At 47.2% G+C, this 13,832-nt stretch overlaps 1 protein-coding gene across 1 annotated transcript; it reads left to right on the plus strand.

The window, feature by feature from the left end:
* Positions 1–6,434: 6,434 nt before the first annotated feature.
* On the plus strand, positions 6,435–12,237 carry LOC112862179 (chymotrypsin-like elastase family member 3B). Its single transcript, XM_086715973.1, has 8 exons — positions 6,435–6,566; positions 7,545–7,630; positions 8,525–8,622; positions 8,742–8,876; positions 10,038–10,174; positions 10,552–10,694; positions 11,324–11,476; positions 12,156–12,237. The coding sequence occupies exons 1-8, from the start codon at positions 6,524–6,526 to the stop codon at positions 12,171–12,173; spliced, it is 813 nt and encodes a 270-aa protein (XP_086572099.1). The 5' UTR covers positions 6,435–6,523; the 3' UTR covers positions 12,174–12,237.
* The last annotated feature ends 1,595 nt before the right edge of the window (positions 12,238–13,832 follow it).

A 13,832-nucleotide genomic window follows, 5' to 3' on the forward strand; every position in this document is an offset into this window, starting at 1 on the left:
CCTATCATCTCAAAACTCATGATTTTCCTGCTATCAGCAAAAATGTTGAGCTTTAGAACGGAATCAAACTTAAGTTATTATCATATTAAAATAGACTGTTATAGGGGCGCCTGGGTGGGTCAATCGGTTGAGCCTCCAACTTTGGCTCGGGTCATGATCTCGCGGTTCGTAGGTTCGAGCCCCACGTCGGGCTCTGTGCTGACAGCTGGGAGCCTGGAGCCTGCTTCTGATTCTGTGTCTCCCTCTCTGTCTACCCCTCCCCAGCTCACACGCTCTGTCTCTTTCTCTCTCCAAAATAAATAAACGTTAAAAAAATTTTTTAAATACACTGTTTTGGATACAAGCCATTACATGTAAGCCCCATGCTAACCACAAAATAAAAACCTGGAGTATACACACAAAAGATAAAGAGAAAGAGATATAAGGATACTACTAAAAAAAAGTAATCAAACTACAAAGGAAAAGAGCAGGAGAAGAAGAAAGGAACAGGAGGAACCACAAAAGCAGCTAGAGAACAACGAACAAAATGGCGGTAAGTACGTCCTTATCAGTAAATAGGGATGTAGATGTAATTAGACTAGTTCCCCAGTCAAAAGACATAGAGTGGATGAATGAATAAAAACAAAAACAAAAAACAACATCCATCACACTTCAGATGTGAGGACACATGCGGACTGAAAGTCTGATGGATGGAAAGACTGGATAGAAGAAGGATGGAAGAAGATATTCTGCGCCAATGGAAACCAAAAGAAAAATAAAATGGCTATATTTATATCAGACAAAACAGACTTTAAGACAAAGACTGTAAGAACAGACAAAGAAGGGCATTACATAATGATAAAGGGGCCAATCCAACAAGAGAATGTAACGCTTGTAAACATGTATGTGCCCCACAGAGAAGCACCTAAATATACAAAGCAAATGTTAACAGGGGCGCCTGGGTGGCTCATTCAGTTGAGTGTCCGACTTCAGCTCAGGTCAGGATCTTGCAGTTCGTGGGTTCGAGCCCCGCGTCGGGCTCTGTGCCGACAGCTCGGAGCCTGGAGCCTGCTTGGGATTCTGTGTCTCCGTCTCTCTCTGCCCCTCCCCTGCTCATACTCAGTCTCTCTCTCTCTCTCTCTCAAAAATAAATATACATTAAAACATTTTTTTTAATTATAAAAAAATAAAGCAAATGTTAACGGACAAAGAGGGTGAGATAGATGGCAATACAATAATAAAGGAACCCAGTACCACCCTTAGTTTGATGGATAGATCGTCCAGACAGAAAATCAAAAGGAAACATCAGCTTTAAATGACATGTTAGATCAGATGGTCTTAACTGATATTTACAGAACATTCCATCCAAAAGCAACAGAACATGCATTCTTAAGTGCACATGGAACATAGATCATACGTTAGGTCACAAAAAAAGTTGTAATAAATTTAAGAAGGTTGAAATTATATAAAACATCTTTTCCAACCAAAACGTATGAAACTAGAAATAAATTACAAGAATAAAACTGCTAAATTCACAAATATGTAAAGATTAAACGACATGCTCCTGAACACTCAATGGGTTCATTAAAGAAGAAATCAAAAGAGAAATTAAAAAAAAAAACCTTGAGACAAATGAAAATGGAAATGGAACATACCAAAATTTGTGGGAATCAGCAAAAGCAGTTCGAAGAGGAAAGTACATAGTAATAAATGACTACCTCAAGAAACAAGAAAAGTCTCAAGTAAACAACCTAACTTTACACCTCAAGGGACCAGAAAAAAAAACACAACAAAGCTCAAAGCTAGTAGAAATAAAGAAATAACAGAGACGAGAGCAGAAATCAATGAAATAGAGGTTTAAAAGACAACAAAAAAGAGACGCCCGGGTGGCTCAGTCAGTTGAGCGTCTGACTCTTGATTTTGGCTCGGGTCATGATCCCAGGGTCGTGGGATGGAGCCCTGGGTCAGGCTCCACACTGAGCACGGAGCCTGCTTGGGATTCTCTCTCTCCCTCTCTCTCTCTCTCTCTGCCCCACCGCCGGCATGCGTGCATCTGCTCTCTCTCTCAAAATAAACAAGTAGACATTAAAAAAGATTAACATCTTAAAAATAAACGATAAAAGACAACAGAAAAGATCAATGAAACAGTTGAGTCTTTGAAAAGATAAACAAAGTTGACAAACATTTAGCTAAACTCACCAAGACAAGAAGAGGAAAGACTCAAATAAATAAAATCAGAAATAAAAAAGGAGTTGTGAAAACAGTACCACAGAAATACAGGATCATAAGAGACTGCTATAAACAACCATATGCCAACAAATTGCACAATCTAGAAGAAATGGATAAATTCATAAAAACATGTAACTTACCAAGACTGAATCATGATAAAAATTTAAAAATCTGAACAAATCAATTACTAGCAAGAATAATGAACCAGTAAGCAAAAACCTCCCAACAAACAAAAATCCAGGACCAGACGATGTCATAGGTGAATTCTTCTAAACACACAAAGAAGAATCAATACCAATCCTTCTCAAACTCTTCGAAAAAATAGAAGCGGGTGGGGCGGGGTGGGGACTTCCAAACACATCTTACAAGGCTAACATTACCCTGATACCAAAACCAGACAAGGATGCCACAAAAAAAGAAAATTACAGGTCAATATCCCCAATGAGCATAGACGCAAAAATCCTCAACCAAATATTAGCAAATTGAATTTAACAATACGTTAAAAAGATCATACACCATGATCAAGTGGGATTTACTCTAGGGACGCAAGAATGGCTCAACATGCACAAATCAGTTAGTGAGATACACCACATGAATAAAATGAAGGATAAAAATTTGTCCTTCCAAAAATATTGATCATCTCAATAGATGCAAAAAAGCAGTTGACAAAACTCAACATCCATTTATGATAAAGACTCTCAACAAAGCTGGTATACAGGGAACATATCTCAACATAATAAAGGCCATATATGACAAGCCCACAGCTAACTCAGTGGTTATCATACTCAATGGTAAAAAAGCTGAAACCTTTTCCTCTGAGATCAGGAACAAGACAAGGGTGTCCACTCTTACCACCTTTATTCAACATTGTGTTGGAAGTTTTTGCCAGAGAAATCAGGCAAGGAAAAGAAATAAAAGGCATCCAAATTGGAGAGGAAGAAGTAAAACTGTCACTCTTTGCAGATAACCTAATTACATACAGAAAACCTTAAAGACTCTATCAAAAAACGAGCTCAATACAGCCACAGGATACAAAATTTGCACACAAAAATCTGTTGCATTTCTTTATATTTATAACAAACTATCAGCAAGAAAAGTTAAGAAAACAATCCTATTTAAAATGGCATCAAAAAGAATAAAACACTAAGAATATATTTAACCAAGGAGTTGAAAGACATGTATATTGACAACTATAAGATATTAATGAAAGAAATTGAAGAAAACAAATAAATGGGAAGATGTTCCATGCTCATAGATGGGAAGAATTAATACTGTTAAAACGTCCATCTTACCCAAAGCAATGTACAGATTCAGTGCAATCCCTATCAAAATTCCCATGATATATCTTTTTTACAGAAATAGAACAAACAATCCTAAAATTTGTGTGGAACCACCAAAGTCTCGAATAGCTTAAGCATTCTTGAGAAAGAAGAACAAAGCTGAAGGCCTCACACTCCCTGATTTCAAACTGTATTACGGAACTGTAGTAGTCAAAACAGTATGGATTTGACATAAATACAAACACACAGATCAATGGAACAGAATGGAGAGCCCAGAAGTAAATCCATGCACATAGAGTCAACTAATTTATGACACAGGACTATACAATAGGGAAAGGACAGTTTTTTCCAGTAAATAGTGCTGGGAAAATTGAACAGCCACACACTCACAAGAACGAAAATGGACCCCTATCTTACACCAGACACAAAAGTTAACTCGCAGTGGATTAAAGACTTGAATGTAACACCTGAGGCCATAAAAGTCCTAGAAGATAACATAAGCAGTAAGCATCTTGACTAGGTCTTGGTGGTGATCTTTCTGAATCTGACACCAAAAACAAAAGCAACAAAGCAGAAATAAACCAATACGACTATATATCAGCAACTGAAGCTGTCCTGTGAGCTCTTCTAAGGCCTTAGCTTTAGTTCTCTCTCAATCTCTGTTCATTCGGCAAATATATATTGAATACTCAATATGCCATGCCCTGTTCTAAGTGTCCCTCTGTGGTGCAGTGTCCAGTCTGGATCCCCAGGCAGATTGTGAACACCATCAAGAGGGAATCTTTATGTACTTGGCCTCCAACACAGGGCCTGTGCGTGGTGGATCCTCAAGAAAAAGTCAACCTACTGAATGGGAGAAAATAATTGTATATCTTACATCTGATAAGGGGCTGAAATCCAAACTACATAAAGAACTCACACAACTCAATAGTAACAAAAATCTCATTAAATAATGGGCAGATCTGAATAGACATTTTTCCAAAGAAGACTTACAGATGACCAACAGGCACATGTAAAGAGACTCTGTATCATGAATCGTCAGCAAAATGCAAACCCAAACCACAATGAGATATCACCTTACACCTGTTAGAACAGCTATTATCAAAAAGATAAGAAATAACAAGTGTTGGGGCACCTGGGTGGCTCAGTGGGTTAAGCGTCTGACTTCAGCTCAGGTCATGATACAACCTCTTGGTTGCAAGAGGTGGGGATGGGGATGGGAGAAATAGATGAACAGTTTTCTTTCTAACTTAAATCAATTGAATTAAAAATTTTATTTATTTTTTTATGTTTATTTTTGAGAGAGAGAGACAGAGCACAAGTGGGGGAGGGGCAGAGAGAGAGGGAGACACAGAACCTGAAGCAGGCTCCAGGCTCCCAGCTGTCAGCACAGAGCCCAATGCAGGGCTCGAACCCATGAACCGCGAGATCATGACCTGAGCCGAAGTCAGATGCTTAAACGACTGAGCCACCCGGGGCAAAAAGAATGGCAAAAAGACATAAATAGGCATGGACGATGAAATATGGATGTCCAATGAACATTTTAAAAGATGCTCAGTCTCATTTGTGATAAACTAAATGCAAATTAAAATCACAATGCAACACCATTTCACACCTCACAGTTGGGCAAACTTAAAAGCAGCAATAAAGGGGCACCTGTGTGGCTCAGTCGGTTAAGTGGCCAACCTCAGCTCCCGTCATGATCTTGCAGTTTATGAGTTTGAGCTCCACATTGGGCTCTCTGCTGTCAGCACAGAGCCTGCTTTAGATCCTCTGTCTCCCGATCTCTCCCCTTCTCTCTCCCTCTCTCTCTGTCTTTCTCTGTCTCTCTCTCTCTCAAAAATAGATAAATAGACTTTAAAAAACACGACAATTAAAAAGTTGACTCAGCTGTGGAATAACAGGACCCGTCATTCCCTATTAATGAGAATATCAACTCTTTGTGGTTACATAGTATAGCTGGACCATTACATATCCTATGTTTCATTAACTCTTATCCAAGGCATAGAGCAGATAAATGTGAACCACTTCCATAAAAGCAAAGAATGAGTAACACTCAAATATCGATTAACAGTAGATTGGATAGATTTTGAATTTTTTTTGATTTTAGAATATTTGAAGGATGGATTACTAAATACTAAAAACAAATCAATTGCATGCATCAACATGGGTGAATTTCAGGAACCAATATTGAACACAAAGTAAAAATGACATCACAAATGAATAATCACTGTGATTCTACTCACATAGAGGGCTAAAAGGAAAACCAATGTATTGTTTAGGAATACATATGTATGTGAAAATCTAATGAAAGCAAGGGAATGTCATAGAGTTGAGATACACAGAGGAATTATAATGTTCTATTTCTGAAGCCAGATGCTGAGAATAAAGGCATTTGTTTTAGTATTGTTCTACACACACACACACACACACACACACGCACGCGCACGAAGTAGGCTTCATTTATTTTTGTTGATTCGTCATAGTCTCCCTTACTAGACTCAAGCTCCAGGGGATCTGGGACTATGTCATGTTCATGGCTCTATCCCCTAGAGCATCCTGATATAGAAAAGCACTCGAAAATTTTTTAAAATTTTGAGGTGGATACTAATATGGGTCCTGACTCAGAGATGAGAAACCCGAAGCCAAGAGAGGTTAATATGCCCAAGGATCAAGAGCCTGGAGGTGGCAGAGCTGGGATTTGAACCCAGGTCTGACCAGTTCCAGAGCCCATATTCTTCCCTAGAAGAGGTTGGCTTGTTGTGATGAGTACTTTCCTTCCTCCCTCCCCTGTTATCAGCTGGCCATTCAATGCCACCTGTGTGGCCACAGGTTGGAGGGAAATTTGGTCTTGCTGTTGGCTGTCATTCCCCCATGTGCAGCAGGTGGGGGCCATGGCCTTGGACCATGAGAGAGCTGACGTTCTACCACCTGTTCTGGGAATGGGGCCCAATCTGCCCTTCCTCCCACGTATCCTTTCTGCCCTATATTAGAGCCCCCAGGCTAAGCGTGTCTTTCCTATCATCTCAGACCTCATGATGCTCCGGCTGCTGAGTTCCCTCCTACTTGTGGCCCTTGGTAAGACCCCAGCCTGTGCTGCACTGGGCTAGGAGCCTTTGAAATCTGTCACTCACCTCGGGTCTCATGAACCCAACACCTGGTTCCACAGGAGGGGGGGGTCTCCGCTTATACCTGGGTATGATTGTAGGGGCTTCAAATTTGGTGGGGGGCAGAAGAATGGAGGGGGAGCCATGGATAGATGAGCTCAGGAGAAAGACTGGTGTACCCAAAGCACTGTGGTGGGACTCATCAGTGGGGACAGTAAAAAAGTCTAGTCATGAGGAGTTTGGGCTCTGTGGTTAGACTGCTTGGGTTGGAATTTCTGTTCCTCTGCTTAGCCCTCCAACTCTCCTCTCCCTCCCCCAACCCCACTCCGTATCCTGTGGTCTAGCCTTTTCTGCCATATTATATTCCAGCTCAGGGCCACCTCCTCCAAGCTGCCTCCCTTGACTGACAGTAATAATGACAGATAATGTTTATTGAGCGCTTACTATATACCAGGGAGAATGCTAAGGATTTTTTCTCATCATATTATCTCTCATAAGCCTTACAACAGGCTCGTGTGATCAGTTCTGTTATTATCCCCATTTTACAGATGGACCCTCAGAGAAGTAAAGAACCCCCCCCCCCCGCCAGAACTAGGAGCAGAGCTGCATTTTGAACCCGGGAGTCTTACTCCAAAGCCACCACTTTTCATGACAACAAGCTATCACTTCTTAAGAGTTCATTGGGCACCAGGCACTGTTCTAAGTGCATCAGCCCCTTCAATCCTGCCATGGAAGGAGGTCACATCTCCATCCCTAGACTCCTGGGACTCTGGAGGCCCCTATTCTAGTCCAGATGTTCACTGTTCATGGGTGGCTATGGAGGTCCAGAGAGGGGGAAGCACTTACACCAGGTCACACAGCCAGCTTGTGGTGCATCTAGAATCGGGACCCGGGCCTCTTTGCTTTGGGGGACTCTCTGGCTCACTGATGCCTGCACTCTCCTTTCCAGCCTCGGGCTGTGGCCGACCTTCCTACCAGCCCTCCTCCCGTGTTGTCAACGGTGAGGACGCAGCCCCCTACAGCTGGCCCTGGCAGGTAAGACCAATGCCAGCTGCGCTATTTCTCACCGTGGGCTCTGCACTCTGTTCTGATTGCAAGGCATTCGGTCTCGACCCCACTGCTTTGCTTCCGGTAACCTCTGCAGCTCGCCAAGGCCAGGAAACCCTTGGACAGTCCACTCGGCGTGGAAGTCTTGCCCATCCAACCTGTGACCCTCCCTGGGCTGTTTGCATGTTAATAGTGAAATCTGGAGAGAAGGAAATGTTTGGCCCAAGGGTTGGTGCACTAACAGTGGAATTTCGGGCACTGTGTTTAGGGATGGAGGTTTTGGGGTCCTCATTACTAGACTCCTCAAATTACACAGCAGGGTTATAAGGTCTGAGAGCACTAAAGGAAGGAAGGGCTTTAGAGAGGTCAGTGAGGCACAGAGGGCTAGACCTGCTTCCGTGACACGGTAGTCACCAGCCACAGGTCTTTATTTAATTTTAAATTAATTACAATTAAACAATGTTAAAAATTCAGCTGCTCCATGCTAGCCACATTCAAATTCTCAACGGCCACATATGGCTAGCGGCTACCACGTTGGACAGCCGAGACAGAGAACATTCCCACCGTCACAGAAAGTTCTCTTGGATGGCATTGGTCTACAGCATCGTCAGCTAACTTGTTCTGGGAAGGACCAGGGAGTAAAATATTTTAGCTTTTGTCAGCCATGTGGTTTCTATTGCAGTGACTTAACTCTGCCATTGTGGTATGAAAACAGCCATAGATGATACAGTCATGTGGGTTGAACACTGCACATTTCTGGAGGAGGCCACTCTGCATGAGTGATGCCCTCTAGAGTTGTCCAGTGCACAATCTATACAGTCATGGATATCAGCCCTCATTGTAGGGCCCAGACCACTTAGGCTCCTCCCTCCTTGTCACCAGGTCTCCCTGCAGTACGAGAAGAGTGGAGCCTTCCACCACACGTGTGGCGGCAGCCTTATCGCCCCCGACTGGGTCATGACCGCGGGCCACTGCATCTCGTAAGTGTTTTTACTTGCCCCTGTCCCTGCATGAGAACCGGGCAGGTGGTGCGTAGCTGTGGGAGGGGAGGGAAGGAGCCCAGTCGGGCCCAGACTGACCTGACCTCCTCCACTGGCAGGAGCTCCTTGACTTACCAGGTTGTGTTGGGCGAATATAACCGGGCTGAGGAGGAAGGCTCCGAACAGGTGATCCCCATCAATGCTGGGGACCTCTTCGTGCACCCACTCTGGAACCCCAACTGCGTAGCCTGTGGGTGAGTGGACTCTCAGGCCTGGGACCCAGAGGTTACTGGTCTCTCTGTGACCCAAAGATAATTCTGAAGAGACCCCCAGTGACAGCGGGGCTGGGTCCAGCAGCCTGGGCCCACGTCCCACACACTGAGGGTCAGAGCCAGGAGAGCCTTGAAGGAGCATCTCCCCGAAACTCCTCTCCCTGTGGAAGGACAGCAGGGCTCAGGGAGGGCCAGGAACTCCCCCGAGGCCACTTGGCTAGTTGGCTTGAACCCAGATCTCCTCTGGCACCCCCGCTCCCAAATCCAAGGGTTCCTCCGTTCGACAGACATTTGTCCAGTGCAGCCTGGGTTCCCAGCACTGTGGGAAAAAGGAGGAGCACTGGACCCAGAGTCAGCCTCCAGCACTAAGTTGCTGGGTGCCTTGGGCAAGTCACTGCCCTTCTCTGGGCCTCAATTATACCATATGTTGAGGGTGACTTTCCTGGCTTCCTGAGTGGTTTGAAGGACAGGGAGGCAGTCACCGGGTGAGAACACTGAAGCAGGGCTTCCCAAGGCCCTCAAGCACGTACAAAATCATGTGTCTGGGGGGCCCAGCATTTTTCTGGTGAGGGTCAAAGAAGGGTGCAGAACCCTTGAAAGTGCGGTGTAGGAGAGAAGGGCCATGATGATCGTGACCTCGACCCATCCTCACGGGACTCCTGCGGTACGCGGAGAGGAAAGGGGACCCCAGGTACGATGATTCGAGTGACAAGCAAGCAGAGGAAGACCCAGAACAGGGGTTCTTGAAGGGTGGTCCCCAGGCCATCAGCATCGCCTGGGAACTTGTTGGCAATGTGAGTCCTCGGGCCCCACCCCCGGACCCACTGCCTCAAGAACCCTGGGGTGGGCCCCAGCAACCCGTGTTTTAACAAGCCCTCCGGGATCCTGGTGCAGCTGAAGTGTAAGGACCATAGTATAAGAGCCAAGGACAGCTAGGAAGGCCGAGGGTCAGCATGGGTGCCGGGAGCAGGGGGCGGGGGGCAGGGAGCCTCCTAAAGTTGCTCAGCCCTAAGAACGCCTGTGATTTGGAGGAAAAGGAGCAGCGGGGGCATCCTGGAGGCGAACTCTCTGTTGCAAAGGCTGAGAGGTGGGGCTTGGTCCGGCTGGAGGACCAGGCTCCCCTGACTCTTTCCTCTTCCCCAGCAATGACATCGCTCTCATCAAGCTGTCGCGCAGCGCCCAGCTGGGAGGCGCGGTCCAGCTCGCCTGCCTCCCTCCCGCTGGTGACATCCTGCCCAACGGGGCTCCCTGCTACATCAGCGGCTGGGGCCGGCTCCACAGTGTGTACCGACCCCTCCCACCGGCCACAGGGACTGGGGGCCGGGGGTCGAAGGCAACCACGACACATCCTTGCACTTGTCCTCCTTCGGGGGCACCTCCCCTCCCCCCCTTCCCCTCCCCCCTCCCCCCCCATCCTCCCAAACACAAATGTGTTCACCTGAGCATTTTTCAGCGTCTCCTGTGTGCCAGGTGCTGGGGGTGTTATGGTGGACAAAGCAGGCAGGACCCTCTGGTGGGAGGCGAGTCCCCATCGGGCTGGAAGGGTTGCCTCCCTCAACCTCCCCCACCCCACCCGGGGGCTCCCAGCCCTGACTCCCGGGTCCCAGCCCCAGCCCTGCTGCCCATGCCACCCCACTGAGGGCGGTCTCTCCCGCAGCTGGTGGTCCCCTCCCGGACAAGCTGCAGCAGGCACTGCTGCCCGTGGTCGACTATGACCACTGCTCCAAGTTGGACTGGTGGGGCAGCTCCGTGAAGAAGACCATGGTGTGTGCGGGTGGGGACATCCTCTCCGGCTGCAACGTGAGTCAGCTCGAACTGCGGGGCCCGGGGCTATCTCTCCGCCATCTGCGGGGGGGGGGGGGGGGGGGGGGGGGGGGAGGGGCGGAATCCCACCTGCTGGCCCCGTTCCCCATTCAGCCTCCAGGCCAGGCAGGACTTGGAGGAAGTCAGTGGGGGCCAGACACACCACCTTGGCCTCTGGCTTCCCATCCCAGCTCACGCTGCCTTGACCTGGGGCAAATCACTTGACCCGGTCCTCAGGCTTCCCCATCAGCCCAGTAAGGGATATTGACACCGTGATCTCTAAAGGCACCTTCAACTCCGCGGTCCTGAAGTTACGATAAATCAGTACTATCGTTGTGTTATAAGTGAGGATGAATACTGTTATAACTATCGTGGTAATACTATGGGAACTACCCTTTATTGATTGCTTTCTCTCTGCTAGGGGTTGTGCTAAGATCATATATTTATCATCTCGCTTAATTCCTACAAGATCCGGTAGGACAGATGTTAGTCTGTTACAAACAGGCCAACTGGGGCTTGGAGAGGTCAAGTAACACAGGGGTTTCTCAGAATCCCCAGAGCCACAACCAATTCCTTCAATCCCACACATGGCAGCTCAACTCCCCACCGCTCTCTGGCAATTCCAGGGTGACTCTGGAGGACCCCTTAACTGCCCCACAGCAGACGGCTCCTGGCAGGTCCACGGTGTGACCAGCTTCGTTTCTGCCTTCGGCTGCAACACCCTCAAGAAGCCCACGGTGTTCACACGAGTCTCGGCCTTCAATGACTGGATCGAGGAGGTGAGCGGGACAGGCCGAGCAGGAGGGCCCCCATGCTGGTTCTTCTGAGATGTTGAGAGGTGCCGGGGCTGAGCCGGGACAGCAGATCCCGAGGAGGGGCTGAAAGGATCCCAGAAGGTCAGGAGTGGAGGGGCCCCTGGGCACATTCCAGAGGGCTTGGGGGATGTTCTCTGCTCTGGTGTGGCCCCAAGGACCTCAGTGGCTCTGAACTACAGCTGAACTTCCTTATCTCAACAAGTGTTTGTGAGATACAGGTCTTTGCTTGTCCTGAAAGATAGAGTGATGTGTCAAAGGGCTGCTCGCGGTGAAGAAATGATCACATGAGCAATCATCATGAAACGTGGGGAGAGCTGTGACTGGATGTTCAGGCCCCAGTGAAAGCACAAACCTTATCTGGGAATGAGTGGTCAGGGAGGGCTAATAATGTTCATGATAACATTTATAAACTACTTAAACATCCTTAGTTAGTCGTTTCATCAACCCCCCCATGAGATGAGTACTAAGATCACTCCCATTATACAGACAAAAACACTGAGGCTCAGAGAGGTCAAGACACCCTCCTCACACAGCTAATCGTGGCATGGCTGGAAATTGAACCCGGTTCCATATGGCTTCAGAATCTGTGCTCCTAACTAGACTATGCTGAATCTCCTCCCTTTTTCTATGGCTTTTTTTCTAGGTCATGTCAAGCCACTAGAACCGAGGCCTTGGTGGCAATGCACGTTCTTTGTAAAAAATAAAGATCTCTCAGAAAACCCCAACGTGAGTCTTTCTTCCTTCTTTGACTCATCTGTTCCCTTCCAGGCTGTCCCTAAAATCTTAGATCTGTTATGTAGAGTCAAGACCAGATACAACCCTCTCATTTGAGAATGGGAAAAAAAAAAAAAAAAAAATGAGGCCCAGAGAGAAGAAAGGAGTTGCCGTGTCGAGTGAGCAGCCATCCCAGTTTGCCTGGACTGAGGGGGTTCCCAGGGCACAGACCTTGCAGTGGTAAAAGGAGGAGAGTCCCAAGAAGTCGGTCATCCTATACAGCCACACACTGGCTTTTCGATGCAGCATGAAAACATGGTAGAAAAAGTGAACTTGCCAGGCCCTTGGGGGGCCCACGGTGGAGTGGCATGGGCCACGTGTTCTCTTCTCCCGCTGTGGGCTAGGAAAGGAGGGCTGTGGTCATTCATTCATTCATTCGCTCACTCAACAAGCATTCATGGCCTCAACAGGAGCCATCCTCCTGCTCCTGAGGAGGGCTCAGGGGGGAAAGACGACATGGTTCCTGCCTTGAAACAGCTCACTATTTAGATAGAAATGAGCACATCAGAATCATTCATTAAACATTTACGAGGCACCTGTTTTGGCGGCAAGGGCAGAGGTGGGGATTCAGATGTGAGTGAAACAACTTTGGGAGCCCTTGCTGCAGAAGCCCACGCAGAAGCACGCACGATGCCACAAGTGGGGTCGGAGCCCAGTGTGCAGGTGCTGAGGTCCGAAAGGCTGCTGCCCTGCAGCCCAGAGCAACATACAGACAACTGAATTTCTGGGGCGCCCGGGGGGGCTCAGTCGGTTCAGCATGTGACTTTGTCTCAGGCATGATCTCACGGTGTGTGGGTTTGAGCCCCACATCGGGCTCTCTGCTGTCAACATGGAGCCTGCTTGGGATTCTCTCTCTCTTCCTCTCTCTCTGTCCCTCCCCCACTCTCTCTCTCTCAAAATAAATACATAAACTTTCAGAAACACACACACACACACACACACACAACTGAATTCCTTTATTCGTGTTCCTCCTGAATGCCATGAAAGCAAACACGAGCCCAGCAAGGACACATATTTATAATTTTTAATATTAGTCTTTGTACCCTTTAATGTTACTCATTGTTCTCTGAGTACTCAGAGGACATCATCCTCATGGCTGTGATAATGCGTCCTCTAGCTAGCACTGTTTTTCCTTTGGGGCCCACGGTGGGCTAGTTCTCGCCTGCCCCTGTGGAGGTGGGTTTGGCCATGTGGCCTGCTCTGGCCGAGGTGAGGTTTTGAGAGGTGGGACGATTTGCTGAGCTCTCTTTCCCTCTGCCATGGCAGCTGGTGGCTGTAGGTCAGCTTGGTCCCAGAGTGAGGAGACGTGGAGCAAAGCCTGCAGTGACCCCTGACGGATATGCAGCACAGGCAGGAAATAAACTCCGTGGTTACAGGCCACTAAGATTTGGGGTGTTGGTTACAGTGGCATTGACCTAACTTATCCTTACTGATGAAATGAATTGGGTATTTATCCTTCCGCTCCTTCCACTCCACGTTGCTACGTATTTTTCACCAACCATATAATATCTATATACAATGTACTGCATTGTTTGGTTTTTAAAAA

The sequence above is a fragment of the Puma concolor genome, chromosome C1 (genome assembly GCF_028749965.1).
Source record: "Puma concolor isolate L17-30 chromosome C1, mPumCon1.1.hap2, whole genome shotgun sequence".
Lineage (NCBI taxonomy): Eukaryota > Metazoa > Chordata > Mammalia > Carnivora > Felidae > Puma > Puma concolor.

Bases quoted from the DNA above. Each gene is read 5' to 3' on its own strand.
- LOC112862179 (XM_086715973.1), top strand. From the start codon at position 6,524: ATGATGCTCCGGCTGCTGAGTTCCCTCCTACTTGTGGCCCTTG. The intron at 10,175-10,551 runs GTGTGTACCGAC...TCTCTCCCGCAG, and splicing joins CGGCTGGGGCCGGCTCCACA to CTGGTGGTCCCCTCCCGGAC. The intron at 10,695-11,323 runs GTGAGTCAGCTC...TGGCAATTCCAG, and splicing joins ACATCCTCTCCGGCTGCAAC to GGTGACTCTGGAGGACCCCT.